General features: G+C 35.0%; 3 protein-coding genes across 3 annotated transcripts; 2 read left to right on the plus strand and 1 right to left on the minus strand.

Annotated features, from left to right (window-relative positions):
* The first annotated feature begins 276 nt into the window (after nucleotides 1–276).
* Nucleotides 277–2,367, plus strand: LOC131772365 (uncharacterized). The gene is made up of 2 exons (XM_059088265.2): nucleotides 277–695; nucleotides 1,460–2,367. The coding sequence occupies exons 1-2, from the start codon at nucleotides 513–515 to the stop codon at nucleotides 1,754–1,756; spliced, it is 480 nt and encodes a 159-aa protein (XP_058944248.2). The 5' UTR covers nucleotides 277–512; the 3' UTR covers nucleotides 1,757–2,367.
* A 5-nt stretch (nucleotides 2,368–2,372) lies between these two features.
* Nucleotides 2,373–12,507, plus strand: LOC131772363 (WD repeat-containing protein 88-like). Its single transcript, XM_059088263.2, has 12 exons — nucleotides 2,373–3,574; nucleotides 4,054–4,164; nucleotides 5,121–5,206; nucleotides 5,474–5,537; nucleotides 6,452–6,590; nucleotides 7,295–7,430; nucleotides 7,929–8,042; nucleotides 8,740–8,810; nucleotides 9,050–9,132; nucleotides 9,846–9,914; nucleotides 10,354–10,446; nucleotides 10,663–12,507. The coding sequence occupies exons 1-12, from the start codon at nucleotides 3,503–3,505 to the stop codon at nucleotides 10,789–10,791; spliced, it is 1,167 nt and encodes a 388-aa protein (XP_058944246.2). The 5' UTR covers nucleotides 2,373–3,502; the 3' UTR covers nucleotides 10,792–12,507.
* LOC131772364 (Fanconi anemia core complex-associated protein 24-like) lies at nucleotides 11,634–15,735 on the minus strand. The gene is made up of 6 exons (XM_059088264.2): nucleotides 15,597–15,735; nucleotides 14,419–14,561; nucleotides 13,868–14,017; nucleotides 13,438–13,582; nucleotides 12,937–12,968; nucleotides 11,634–12,732 (listed from the first exon to the last, which is right to left on the minus strand). The coding sequence occupies exons 1-6, from the start codon at nucleotides 15,733–15,735 to the stop codon at nucleotides 12,652–12,654; spliced, it is 690 nt and encodes a 229-aa protein (XP_058944247.2). The 3' UTR covers nucleotides 11,634–12,651.
* Between the last annotated feature and the right edge of the window lie 37 nt (nucleotides 15,736–15,772).

The following is a 15,772-nucleotide window of genomic DNA, read 5'->3' on the forward strand; positions in this document are numbered from 1 at the left end:
ATTGCCTGTCTTGACATTTGAGGAGATCTTAATGCACCCAGAACTGGCCGGAAAGTCGGTACTTTTCGTTTTGGTACATGAATTAGAGCGATAGTTGAGTGATGAGACTATTACAGTAAAAAAGTCGGAAGGATGCTTCTTTCAGCAGACAAAATAGATTTATAGTTTTACTTATTCCTGCTCTGTTTGAGTTGTCTAGTCACCAGTAAAACCACCAGAGTCCGTTGTTATAGCAACCGTAACATATAGGAAGTATTTTGGTGGAAAAAGCGCAGGTTGATGTCATAGATAATTCATTGACACATCGACAAAACCCTTGTAATAACTTCTGTTCTTCGTATACTTCAGTAAGAAACTACTTTTTAAAAAAATCCCACTCACAAAGTTATTCAAGTGTGGTTGCAAGATGGCTGAACCTTGAGCGAGCTTTTCCTAACGAAAAGCGCGTCTCCAGGCGATGATATCTTTAAACGAGTTCAAGAACACCGTACATGGTCAGATCACCGTGATTTATGGCTTTTGTAGATCCTGTCTTGATTCTCGGCCTGTTTGTGTTGAGATTCACGTTTTGCTCTGGTAGAGTTTGTGAGGCGGATAGAAATACAAACGGCTGCAGTACACCTATGGGAATCAACGCACCGTTTAAGAGAGAGTTCACGCCGGCTTGTGACAAACACGACATATGTTATGGATGTGTAAGTGTGTTTCGCTTGAGTGCATAACGAAGAACGTGTCCGTTGAATTGCGTTACGTCGTAATTTGTGGAACTCTTCACCAAAAATGTTATACTTTGTGTCCAAAATGGGAAGGAAACGATCAATGTCATTCCTCGTTCACAGTTATCATGTTTACTACTGAAATTGCTTTGAGAAAATTGGTTATTTATGTCACAGTAACAAATTCCGTCCTCTTACATAAAGACCGAAAATTTATCTAACCTCGAATATTGATAAAGGTGCCATGATTTCCCCGCAAAGGAGTAACGAATATATTTGATCTGACAGCCATGTTATCATGGGCCCAAAGTTAAAAGACCTTAAAAGGAATTATGCGTATTCTTTGCGACAATGGACTCTTATAATAAAAAAGAAACTTGAACATTTTTTCTAGGTTATTATTAAAATTCGCATAGTATTCGTAGCCAACGTCTTAGAGTTGCGCGGCTTTGGAGATCATACCTGCCACGAGAAAAAACATACAATTAAGTTGTCTGTGTATAAAGGCAAGCTTCCACCACATCAAACAGATTCAGATATTAAAAAAGGGACATTGGAATATGAACAGTGCTCTCTATATATTTATTGGCACGAAAGCCATTCAAATTTTTTCCACTGAATTTTAAATTTGAAGAGCGCTAGGCAGTTAAAATAATGGAGTTTTTAAAGCGTATATTCTATCCCGAGAAGTCAGAGTTATACTCATAAACATATTAATACCTGTTAAATGATATGTTCCACAGGGTAACCACTATAACTGGACTCGAGAGGCCTGCGACAAAGCGCTACTTCGCGACATGATACAGTCCTGCCATAGGCGTGTACACAGCAGAACCAAGCGTGGCGTTATGGATGCCTTGTTGGACATCTGGTATTTCTTTCAAGGAATCAGCAAAGAAGAGAGAAGATGCAAATTGGCTGCGGAAATGTATTATAAAATTGTACGCACTTTTGGTGCCTCGCACTTCGAGAAGAAAGATCACATCTATTGCATTAACACTTGCGCGGATCAACATGGAAGTCCTTTTGTAGAGCTATAGCAGTCTCATGTTCATACATGCCTGTGCTGCAGGTCATCAATTTAACAAGGAGACCAATTGCTGAACAGAAGTGAAGACTCGATTCCTGGGGATAAAATCTTTTAAGGGTTATATCATTACTATCATCAATTCTGATTCAGGTTCAGAATAGTCAGGATTGAGAATTAGAGAATTGACGTTTAGTTTTCTCAAGGTAGACCTTGAAAACATTACGAGCATTCTTGGTACATTGCGAGCGAAGAGGGAAATCATGGAAAGCTAGGAACATCACTGACTTCTAATAACAGAATTAGGTTTGTGACTCATAGGGCCGGAGAAAACTTGACGCCGATCGGTGGTCATGATCTCAAGGGTTATTTACGCACTCCGCGCGCATGTCTGCTCGAGCACGGACTTTAGGAACTGAACACGAATACACGCCAACAATACTAAAACCTTATATGTGGCACAGAACTTGAGACAACAGCAGAGTATAACCTGCGATCAGACGTTCTTTTTTCGGAGCGCGAAAGAGTAACAACACAAGTAGACAAGAGTCCGTCTTTCTCGCATTTCCTTCCCCCCCCCCCGAAAAAAAAAACACTTGATCACATGTTTTGCAGTGCATAAAAGAGAGAATTAAATTTCCCATGATGGCCAGTTTGAAATGATAATTAATATTACGCCTCAAGAGTACACAAGGATGCTCAACCCAGCACTGCCCGAAACCAATGGTGACGTTAGGAAAATCACTGGATCAGCGTGAAAAGGCGAAAACTAATTATAAAACGGAACTTTTACGCAAAATATGACAACCTGCTTTTCAGCATTCTATTGTGTAAATTAAACTACACTGCATTTACTGTATATAATTTCATTCTGAGATAGATTTAGTACAGGCACCCTCCACGTAGCACAAAATAATCAACGCGAAATGGTGAGTATTCTTCTTCTGTACTGAGCGATGCTTGATCGATTATATATCTTATTTCGCACGCGAGTGCTGAACCTTATAAAATCATCCATCTCCTCAATAAATTTCGGTATATAAAGTGTTGAATTTCTATTGTAGTGACGGACAGATCGACCTTTTCGCGTCAACAAAGACAAGAAAATTTTCCACGCAGTCGGCGATGTATTATTTCTCAGCTTGGCTGCTAAAAAAATCGACACTTTCCGCTGAAAATTTAACTTTTCATCATTAATCGAAAACAAATTCGTGCCTAACATTCGGACTGATCCTTAGTAAAACGTGTCGGGTTTCTTTTTGCTTTGGAGGAGAATCGATACATCTTTTATGGGTTTAGAACTGGTATGGTTGAAACTTGAATAAAAGTTACTCTGATCTTGGTAAAATATTTATTATCCAATTGTGTTTTGGCGAGAAAAGTATCGAAAAGTCGTTTTCCGATATGTTGTGTTTGTATCTTGCACTCCAGGAAAATTGTCTCTTGCAAAGTGTTTAAAGATCAAAGAAATTAAAGATCAAAACTAGGTTATAAAATTGTAAGCGTGTTTACTTTTAACATTTGGTAATGTAATACTAGAAAATGGAGAAAATTTGCATAAGGAAAATTGAATTTTGACATTTTCCAAGAAGTAACTTACGGTTACTACCTTTTCGCCTTATTTGCCGTTTCCGGGAAACTGGGTACAAACTATCCCATACACCTTTTGGGTACTATCAAATCAAATATGGCGGATGAAGGTTGCCTAAGTGAATGTAAACAACAAATTTAGAAAGGGTATGTAAGGTCAGTTAAAAAAATGCCCAGTGAAGAAGACTCTGATAGTGACGTACAACAAGGAGCGACGTGGGAGCATCAGTCCTTGGCACAGGTATGATCAAAACAAACACTGTCAATGACAAATCACGGCTTTTGTTTGTCTCGATCTGTAAGACATTACAGCATGGATAACTTTTGATAAACAAATTAACATATGCGTCATAGTAATTGTAGCGGAATGTGTAATAAGAAAATTTTAAGACTCGATCGCAAAATTGAGATGAAAACCTAGTCACTCCTTTTCAGTGACAAGAGAAATAAGAATACCAGATTCATTTTTTGACAAAGAGCCAAGTATAATTCATGTTGAAAATTTTCAGTCTTTTCATAGGAAAAATATGAACAAAATAACATAGTTGTAAGATTTTTTTTTCTCTTAGGACTTCCCTGGTTTGCATCGGGTAAGCAAATATTGAGCCAGAACCGTTTAAGGTCCTAATAAAGAGAAGAAATTGAACAGATTTTGCAAAGGAGATTAACTTAGTTACTATGAAAATAAGTTTCTTCTCCATCCTTTAAATTCCTCTACAGGTTAAGATAAAAGTTCTAAGAGGACATAAAGATGCTGTAAACAGCTGTTCATTTGCCTTTGAGGACTCCAAAATAGTTACAGCTTCACATGACAAGACTCTGAGGCTTTGGGTGGGTTTTTTTCATCCACTTACTTCTGATTCATTTTATTTAAAAAAAGGTGTAGCCAATTTCATTTATTATTAACTTATTAGTGGTATTTTAAATTAATATATGTTTTTACATTTTTTTTCTTTTTGATAATAGCTAGGTTTAATGAACAATCTTGTATATATTTTTTGTAAATATTTCTGTAAACATATTTAATAGAAAGGTTCAATTAACAATTTGTATATTTTTGTGAGAAAATTTCTATAAACATTTTTAATAGTTAGGATTGATTTATAACTTTGTGTAGATAATAGGTAAGTCCACATCAGCTATTTTAGCTGCCACTTTTCGACCTACCTTAACCTTTAAACTCCCATGAGTGACCAAGACAGAATTTCTCCTTACAATATCAATACAATATCAACCAGATAGGTCATGAGTATAAATAAAAATAGCAATTTAAGGATAATCAGTTGATCCAGTACTAAATTCTCTGTACTAACATTAAAATAATTATATAGTTGACAGTGAGGAGAGTTACAAATTTGATCTAGTCCAAGTTATGTTGGGAAAACAAGGTGAAATATGCATTACCCATTTATCATAATTACATAATTATGGAATTTGCAGCTTATCCAATGCTTGGGAAGGTAAAGAAGGCTGTAAAGGTTTTGGTTCCTCTTTAATGTATAATTATGTTACAAAAATTTTCATCATCTTGAAAAGGTGCACATATTTGATATCCAAGTTATATTGGCCTTTTACAATGAAAGACTAGTGTAATCACATCTACATGTGTAATACAATCACCTACTATGTTGAAATAAGATTGTCTGGGTATGACAGCTTGGTTTGGCTGCCTTAATTTCTGTATGTTTACTTTTAATAATTCCATAGTTCCACACACATTGTGTGATTAAAAATGCATACCTTAACATTCTTTTTAACATCATGTACACTTGTGTACTTTTTTTTAGGATGCCAATTCTGGAGCTCAAGTCAATATCTTTAAAGGTCATGATTCCTATGTTACATGCTGCCATACAGACCCAAACAATGCCAGGTTTGATGAAAGTTGAAATACTTTTTCTTTAAAAAACACTGTTGGAGGGGGCTAATGGATGATTTAGCTTGCTAAGTTACACTTGTTAGCATCTATCCTTGTGATTAGATCCTAAAAATGCACTGTTAATTTTGAAAATTAAAATGAATTAGATTGTGTCCTTAGCAAACACATATTGTTATTTTCTGGAGATTCAGTAAAAGAGCTCTCAGTATCAATATATCCAGGTGAACTATACTATTAATATGAATTATACTTGTGGTCTAGGATAGCTTCAGGTGGATGGGATAAAAGGCTTCTCGTCTGGGATATTCAGACTGGTACAATTCTGGTGAGCATACTGAAACCCAATTTAAACCTTAATAGCAGTAAATATAGCCACCATCCTGTTCTCTATATTTAACAAATAGATTCCAAGTTGCTGTGCGTCTGTTCAGTAATAGATCATAGATGACGTCAAAATGTGGTAAGAACAAAAAAGTGGCACAAGAGGCGCAGTCAAGTGTGTCACTGATGTTCTTACCACATTTTGACATCCTCTATTATCTGTTACTGAACAGACACATGGCAACTTGGAATTTATTTGTTAAATATAATGAAGAATTAAAAAAAAGTTTTAATGATGACGTCATCTATACGTCTGTCCTCCAATAGATCATAAGTGAGAACCAATCAGAATGCATGCATATTTGAGCTTATCATATAAATTATTACTGACAATGAGAATTTGTCAAATCATCAATGGCTTTATTTAGCAATTTTTTCCATTTTCTCATGTCCTTAATGTTTGATTCAGTGGTTATACTGTAAGGAGAAATATGGATATGCTAGTCACTCTTAAGGGAATAGAGAGTTATTTTATTGCATGTAAAAAACACTCAACTCTGCTCATTTAATAATACAGAATACCATGATGAAAGTAAATATAAAGAGAGGCCTGCGGTTGGTCAGCATGAGGTTGCAAGAAATTAGTGCAAGGCCATGCACTTACTGTTAACTGGGGTTTCTATGGCAAAAAGAAAATTACTTTGGACTCAAATTAATTGTGGGGAGACAGCCAAGTCAGGCTTTTAACTCAATCCTGAGTTTCTTGTTAACAAGAGAAAATTGAAGGCAACCCATCTTGTTTGATAAGTCTTTTTATTAGTTGTCCTGTCATCAAAGTGGTGAGGAGTTTTTTTTAAATTGTTGAACAGATGAGGCACTCATTCACAGATTTACTTTTTTTTACTTTTGTTTATCTAGTGGGAAGCAATGAATGAAGGTATAGTAACATCATGTCACTTCTCTCATGATGGACGTTACCTTGTCAACAGTAGTGACTTGGATTTTGCTGTCAGTGTGTGGGATGTCCGGGAAGGATATCTCATCAAGAAACTTTTCAGTGAGTAGTATAATTGTTTTTTGCAGTGGGAGTCGCATGTTTGTGCCTTTAAGGAATTTGTATCACTGAGGATTATTTTATCTTAAAAACATAAAGAGTCTATTGGAAAATGCACAGTGGGTAAAATTAGTAAGACACTACATCTTTTAACTGAGTTGTCTTATTTTCCATTACATTGCTAACAAACATATTGGTGACACTCTTTTGTGTTCTAATTTGCATTGTTTTTCGTGATCAAAACAATCAGTAAAGAGTGAAAATCAATATCTCTGTGAAACTGATGGAAAATCCTGCTCTGATGAACAAGGAAACACTAAATATGAAGAACATTCCATAAAACTCAGAATTATTCAAGGATTTTTTCCATAGTAAATAATAAAGGAAAGGAATTGAGAAAACGTATCTACTGACATGTAAGAATTTTTTATCGAGTTTATGCTTTGTTTTTCTGGCCAAATTTATAAAAAGGGATGTTACCTGGTAACTTAAAGATATTTGCTTACTCTGAGGGCTTTTCCATTAGATATTGTGTTCAACACTGCATGATAAAAGAAAATTCACATCTTTAGACTTCAGGATGGTTTTCTCTACATAACCATTTAAATTTTTGTGATCAGATGTGCAGTATTTAAACCTCTAGGAATAGTACAAGTATCTCTTAAATATTTCATTTAGTTTCTCCTTATGGTCACCTTCACTATCAGATCACAAGAGTACAGTTACATGTTGTCGCTTTGCTCCAAGCCAAAACAGGATTTGTACAACCTCCATGGACAGAACAACAAAGATCACAGACATGCTTACATTTACAAATGATTATAATGTTACTCTTACAATGGGGTGAGGCTTACAAGTCAGCTTTGAGGCTTCGTATATCATATTATGTACTAAATAATTATTACTGACAGTAGCTATGAATTAAGTCTTTAGCTCCCCGAAAACTAATTCACTTAACTGCTGTGAGCACATTTCGTTGTAGGTTATTTAAATAATTTGATTTTATTGCAAACAATATCCCCTGGTATTATATTGCAATTCACATAACCTTTCTGTTTGATGGTGAAATGAAATTGTAAGGAGAATTTAAGTTTTCATAACTCTTTGGAATGATAGGGAACTCTTTGTTAAGTTCATCTTGGTAGTATGACTGCTTGTCATTACAATCCAATTTTCATAGCTGGACAGTGATTGCATTAAGTCTGCTATACCCCTTAGCATGTTAGACAAATTGCTAAGAAATTATGTGTATGATACTCTGCCCACAATGTCTTATTTACTTATTCACTGATTCTATGGTGCATCAATTAGTTGATAATTTAGCTCATTTTTTATCTCCAGGGGACATATCAATGTTATCTCCAGCTGTTCCTTCAGCAGTGATGAACACTTATTGGCCACAGGATCATGGGATAAAAATATTAAGATATGGGATCTTGCCACTGGTGTTTATAGGTACCAAAGCGCTGTTTGAATAACTTTATTATACAAGCATTATATTTTAGGGTCCTTTATCAAGCAAATAGTAATGTTGTGTAGTAGATGTAAAGAATGGCAGAAATCACCCACTTTATATAATTCTTCTGTACTGTAGCTAATTCTTAAAAAGCAGGATTGTTGTTAAGAGATATAGTTGTACAGGAGGATATCCTCCATGTCTGAATTTAAAATAGCTCAGGTCATAGAAATTTTGAGGAAGAATTTGTGATTTGCAATTCCCAATAGACACCTTGAAAAAGCCTAGGTGCATTGCTGGGGTACTCATCAGAATGTACCATTTGGAGAGAGAGGGGGGGGAGGGGAGAGGAGGGGGGTGGAAGAGGGTAATTTATAATTGTTCATGGTTTTATCAAATATTTATCCATAAAGTATAGATGGTCTTTGTCTTACAAGCTGCTTTAAGTTTTATATAGGAAAATACTAGAAGGCCATCCTCTTGCTTTCCTTATCAATACATTTTTTTTAATGTTTCTTCATAGCATGAGTAAGGCAAGCAATTTTTTTTTAACTCTCTCTTACTTCATTGAAACTTTACCTTTGAAAAACACATCAAATAAAATATGTCATGAAATAGTTTTGTTACATGTACTTTGTGATCTTATGTTCCTTAGTTTTAATTTATTTCTAAAGTTAAACCTGTTTCATTAACCAGGAATCATGGACCAATCACTCTCTCCAAAGGACATGAAGGTTCTATCAGTGCATGCAACTTCAGTGAAGATGGTGAGTTGGAAAATTGATCCTGTTTTGTGTTTGTTTGATCCATGCCTTATTAATTAATAAAATTATTATTTTAATTGATTCCTGGTACTAGATTAAGTACATTCTGCCTCAAGATGATTATGGATGTTATATCAAAAATACTTCAGTCATACAGTTAATGGAAATTGATGATCACTCAACTTGATTTTATTTTTCATTTTCACTCATTCAATGTTTCTGTGATGTTGTCTCCATTGCAGGTGGCATATTAGTTTCTTCATCATATGATGAAACTTTGGTTATATGGGATGTTGAAAATTGTTGTCAGAAATTTGCCCTCAAGGTATTTACACATCATTTTAACCCTTTAACCCCTACGAGTGACTGGTATCCAATTTCTCCTCACCATGTCACCCCTGAATCAAACATTAAGGACAGGAGAATAAAGGAGCTGATCATCAACTAAAGAAGCTCTTGATTGTTTGACAAATTCTCCATGTCTGCATCTTAAAACAGTGTGTAGATAACAGTATGGAGAATATGCATTATTTCTCACTAGACTTTATGTTACTTTCAATATATATGTTATGTTTTACATTATAGTAAAATAAGTTCAAGTAAGATTCTAGAATGTTACTTGCTGGGTTAATTTGTAATTTGCACTTACAGATCTTTAGAGCAGCACTGCAAGTACTTTCCTTTCCTCTGTTTTGAGTTAAATCAACATAATTCAGATGGGAATAGAAAGTTAATATTTTATCATGTGACCCATACAGGCTCATGTGCACTCTTATGTCAAACATTTAGTAGAGTCATAAAATGCCATCAGTCCTATGTACAACCCTGGAAGAAGGGAAAGGCAAGAAGAAAGGCAGGACAGACAACTGAGGGGTTGTCCTATGATCAAATGCTTATTTACTGGGTCAGATAGAGCCAGAGGGAAAAAATCTTGAGCTCCTGGTCATGAATTATAAACCTTGCTGTGCTCCATACATCATTACCTTGCGCTATGAATTATATAGCATGTTAAACTGACTATTTCCTGGTTTTTTTCAGGGTCACACAGGATGGGTGAATGACTGCAGATTTAGCACAGACCAGAAATGGATAATATCCTGCTCAAATGTTAGTGTGTTATACTTTTAAATGAAGGGCTTTCAGGATTTTTAACAAGGTTTTCATTCTAAACCAAAAACTTCCCATTCACGTAGCCTCCTGGCCCTATAATTGTAATCAATTTCATTGTGGGTTAATTATCATGTTTTTGTACCATTTTTTAAAGTACAAGAGCAGATTAAGTATTATTCTTAGGTGGTTGATATTATTTAGCTTGTTAGTGTTTTACCTTGAACAAGAGAGCAAACAAAATTTGTTAGTTTCTAACTTTAATTGTGTCCAATTTTTGGAGGTATACCAAAACACTTGAGTGCATAATCTCAGGAACCAGTGGTACTTCTTACCAAATTAAAATAACAGCCTCTGAAGGATTTCAAGTTTGCATGAAAAAACTGTTGCTGTGAATGGAATTCAAAGTAATTATTATTTATTAATTTTTGTATTTCAGGATAAAACTGTGCGTATGTGGAACATTGAATCAAGTGATGATATACCAGTGGTACTAGAACACAGAAAGAACATTGGGTTAAGAATTGTCCAGGTTTGTTCAACTTTTTACTGTTAACATTTTTATACAGTTGGGTCGTGGAATATATTCCTTAATGAAACAACATGAATTTGTTTTATGTTTGAACGCCTATTTATAGTGCCTTTCAATTTTTAAGTGACTGGGATTTTACCATTTTTTGTTTTGCAGTCTTTGTACCATGTCATTGGTTCAAACCCTCAAAGTGTTCTTTATTCCTTTTACTTTCAGTGTCAAAACTGCAGCAAGCCTTTCTCTATTGCACAATTGGATGATGAACAAAATCACAAGTACTGTGTTTTCTGTCGCTTGGAGCACCCTTCAGAATTCTCAGCTTCACCAATTGACTTCAACATGTGATCTTTAGTCAACCATGAGATGAAGCAATAAAGACAAAGTGTTGCTGCCGTGAACATTACAATTCAAATCTCTATAACCATGAAAGATTTAAAAAAAATGAAACAATTCTTTGGTATCCTCCTACATTCTTAACTCTTTTTTAACTCCCAGGAGTGATTAACATGTAACTTCTCCCTACAATATCTTTGTCATCCAGCAAACAAGTAATGGGAATACTCAAACTTATCAGATAGAAGTTGTCATCGCAATCTAACACCAAATTCTCATAGCTAATTGACAAGGAAATGTGTAGTAGCTAGGGGGGAGAATAAATAATAATCAGAAGTTGGGAGCTGAAGGGTTAAGGCAAAAACTGTAATCTTTCCCTTGTGTGTTAGATCAGGTACCAAGACAAATTCGATTCATGTACTCATTGCCATTAAGATTTTAAACTTACAAATCAATAACAGAACAGAACTAGACAAGGTCATATTTATTTTTTCTTATATTTTAATATAGCTCTAAGTTATTAAACCATGTTGTAAATAGTCAAAGCAATGGTATTTGTACAAAATTGACATGTTCTTACTTGACTTTTGCAATTTCATACTGTGGATGAGACATTGAAACATTGTAGTTATTTAATATCAACATTTTTCTGCATTTTATTAATATACCTGTATGTTACACTGTTATTTCCTTTATCTGTAGGTTGAAACTGTATACATTAAATGGCAATAATGTATAAACTTTTAAAAGCATTTTAGGATTTTATTTGTGTTAACAGAGCCTTACCTAAACACAAGGGGCTTTGGCAGAATTTGAAATACCTATGCAAATGGAAGATATTGTTGATGGATTGGTTAACTTAGCCCTCTACACTTAACATCAGTAAGCATATTCTCAATATTGTTGCTAACAAGGAGAATTTGTTTAACAATCAGGAGCTTCTTTAGTTGGTGATCATTCCCTCTATTCTTGTGACCTAAATGCATGGTTCAGGGGTGATGTTGTATGGAGAAATCAGATGCTTTTTAGGGTTAAAGGGGTTCTCCTGGCCTCCATGAGTGCGTAGATGGAGCTACGTAAACACATTAAAAGTCTTCCTTTGCTTTTAAAAAATATCAAGTTGCTCAAAAATATCTACAATCCCAAAACTTCTTCACATTTTAAACTTACTTTCATTTTAACACAACTATCAACCAATGAGAGTGCAATTGGTATTTCATTTATTTTATAATAAATGTTACAGCATTAATTTTAGTTGCGGCTGTAATCTATCTCACCTACTGTATGTCCTAGTGAACATTGTGATGATATTCTTCTGTTTCAATTGTCCTTCCAATGTTTACTCAAACAATATACATCACAACTGGTTCCAAACCTACATCACTGTTAACTTTAACTCCCAGTACTGATTAACATGTAACTTCTCACTATAATATCATTCATTATCCAGCAAACAGGTAATGAGAATACTCAAACTTATCAGATAGAATTTGTTATCTTGATCTAATACCAAATTCTTGGAAATAATTTACAAGAAAATGTGTAGCAGCTTGAGAGTTAAAGGGTTAACTCTATTTTATTTTACACAATAAGTTTTTCTTTGGGCAATTGTCTATATGATTGTATGACCAAGAAAAGAAACAATCAAAACTTTGAAGCTTGCCACATATAATTTTTTCTTCTTGCTTACTTTTGTGAGCTATGAATGAACTTACTGAATGCAAAGTCTGTTTTGTTGGGGGTAACCAGTTTGTGATGATTTTTATTAGATAAAGATGACTGATCACACAAGAATAAACATCCTCTTTACAAAATTCTTCAGCCTTCTTCTAAATCTTGTTTTATTCCAAAACCTACACTACACTATTTCTCCTATTGTTTCCTTGCATTTGTAGCCGAAAAAAAGTCTTTTATTTGCAGCGCATTTGCATTACCCACCACAGTGGCAAGAGACTGAAACAAAATGTACATTATATATTAATATCTCAGAGCAAATGTTATATACATATTATGATCAGAAACTGCAACAGTACAGACATCCCAAATTTAACATGAAAACTTAAAAACAATGTATTGCACCTGCACCACTCATAGTTTACACAACAAAGTGTTCGAGAATAATTGAAAATAAAACTAACAAGTGATCATGTAACTTACTGCAACTGAAGCTTTACAGATTTGTTCAATACCTAAAAACCAAAATGGAGAAAGTTTTAAGTTAATTTGTGTATTGAAAAGCAATATGTTTTTTTTCCAATAAGTGCTCTACGAGAGCATTATTTATACTGTTCAGCCTTTCAGGTTTTTGGGATCAAAGAAAGTTTTTACTCTTTCAAGATATTAAAGAGGCAAGGCATGACATTTACCACAAAGTACAAATGACAAAAATTGAACAAAATGCCATCTGCTCTCAACATTTACACTGTATGCATGAATGTGAAAATAGGTGTAGCAGCTGTGAACAATACTTTTTTTATTAAGGGTAGTTTGAGGATTACAAGAAAATTGGGTGAAATCAGAGATTGCTTTTGTTGTTGCTCAAACATGCTATTATTACTTTATGTTGTTTTTTTCCTGGAATACTCCTAAATTGCACATATTAAGAGAAAACCAGTTCGAAATTTTTGTTATAACACTAAGAAGCCAGAAAATACCTACTGTTGAATTTAGATAATAAGGCCACAGCTTTTTTCTGTCCTACTCCTGGTACATTCTGTAGAGTTGTAAGTACAGCTTGATCTGTGGCTTGTGGTTTCATCTTAATGCGGTAAGGGTTGCTTTGGGGTTTACTTTCCAACAAAACCTGGAAAGAAGTTTTGGACCTCTTAGCAAATCAATCTCTTATTTTACACAATAAATAGCAATTGCATGTACAGATTAAAGGAAAGTTATCTCCAGTTACCAACAGGTTTAAAATTTATACCTACACTGATATTTCAGTTAAGGATGCAGTGCGCATCAAACATTGCAATTACCAGGACAAACAAAGGGTAACTTGGCCTTTAAAAAAGTTACAATTTTGTTGATTTCCCAACTCTCCCTACAGTCATGTAATATTTGACCCAGCCCTTCCTTCCTAGTAACTCACCATTTGAGCTAAGATCCTGCCAGCTTCAACAGGTGATGCTACAGGAAGAAGTACCAGTCCTCTCTCCATTACAATGAACTTCTGAAGTTCATAAAAGTACTGAGAGCTAAGTGATGTCTTTTCAGCAATTATTACTTTTCTGAATGATGCCTGAAATTCAAAGGAATGGCATTTCATTTTGATAATAGCATCCTGTCTAAAGGATATCCTGAATAAAATATTTAGGGGCAGCAGGGATGGCACAGTGGTGAGAGCACTTCCCTTCCACAACTGTAGCCTGGGTTCACTTCCAGGACCTGATGTCACATGTGGGTTGAATTTGTTGTTGGTTCTCATCCTTGCTCTAGGGGTTTTTCTCTGGGTCATCCAGTTTTTCACCCTTAGCAAAAACCAACATTCCAAACTCCAATTTGACCTGGAACAGTGGACGGGAAGAGCCTTGTGGATTGTCCACTGCTAAATCATTGTTATTATTATTATTATTATTATTATTATTATTATTATTATTATTATTATTATATAGATAATGTTAAATAATAATACTGTTATACCTTTCCAAATTTGAGCAGTTTCTCTTTGTAATTGTATCCACTGACCAGATCTGCTTCAGAGAGATAAACCACACCAACATCTGATGATGGGTTGAAATCCACCACTCCCATGCAGTCATCCATTTGAATATTCACATGATTTTCTGTCAAGATATCACTTAAAGGATTGGTCATTCAGCTAGTCAATAAGTAAATTTCTCCGTTGGTTGGTCAGCCTGCAAGTTACCAGTACTATTCAGTCAGTCTATCAGTCACTTAGACAGGCAGTCAGTTAACCCTTTACACCCTCACATCAGTATGCATATTCTCCATACTGTTCTCTATACATTTCCTAGGTTGCAGACAAAGAGAACTTCTTTAGTTGGTGATCATTTCCTTTATTATTGTTACCTTAATGTTTGATTCAGGGGTGATATTGTAGGGAGAAATCACATGCCAGTCACCCTTTGGGGTCAGTCAGTCACTTACAGTTGGGTAGTAAGTCAGTTAGTCAGCCAGCCTAAAGGTTAGTCTGATTGGCAGTAACTTAATCAGCCAGGCATTTGGTCAATCAATGAGTCAATTGCACAGACCGTCAGTATGCAAGTTATTATGCAGTCAGTCCATCAGACAGTCAGTAAGTCAGTGGGCCAACCAGCCAGTCAATTAGTTCATAAATAAGTAAGTTAGTCAGACAATCAGCAAGCCATCCAGGTATTCTGTTAATTGGTCATACAGTCAGTTAGGTGATAAGTTACTGAGTCAGTCATCCAGGCAGGCAGGTATGCAGTAAATCATTCTGTAAATCTACCAGCAATTTTAATTACTCATGAAGATAACCCACTAGTTGATTGGTTGCATAATTCAGAAAGTCAATCAGCCAATTATTTCTTAACCATTCATTCCAACAATCAAAATATTAGTCCATTGGCCATTTACATTCAATCACCTAAGTAATTATAATTATGACTGAAAAAAAGTCAAACAATTCCATGTGAAATAAATTAATAAAAGCTTCCTGGCTGATTCTAAACTGCATTAATCTCTGGGTTATTATAGTGCTGCGAATGTAAGCTAAAAAGGGATGAGAAACATCAGCAGACGTGAATTTCATCCATGTTGTTTTTACATTTTTAAATTTTGGCGCGAAATACCCGCGAACCATTAATATTAAACTAAAAAAACATTCGAGTCGTTACCTTGTAGGGTTTTCACAACGTCACTTTCATGAAATCTTTCATTGACAAGAATGTGTCCGGGAAGAATACAGGCACCATGAAGCCTCGGTTGAGTTGGAGTGAATTGAGACGACGAAAGCGCCGCCCTACTGGAAGCCATATTGTTATTTCGGTACTTCCGTGACCAGCGGTAAAAA

Source organism: Pocillopora verrucosa, chromosome 3, assembly GCF_036669915.1.
Source record: "Pocillopora verrucosa isolate sample1 chromosome 3, ASM3666991v2, whole genome shotgun sequence".
In the NCBI taxonomy this organism is placed as follows: domain Eukaryota; kingdom Metazoa; phylum Cnidaria; class Anthozoa; order Scleractinia; family Pocilloporidae; genus Pocillopora; species Pocillopora verrucosa.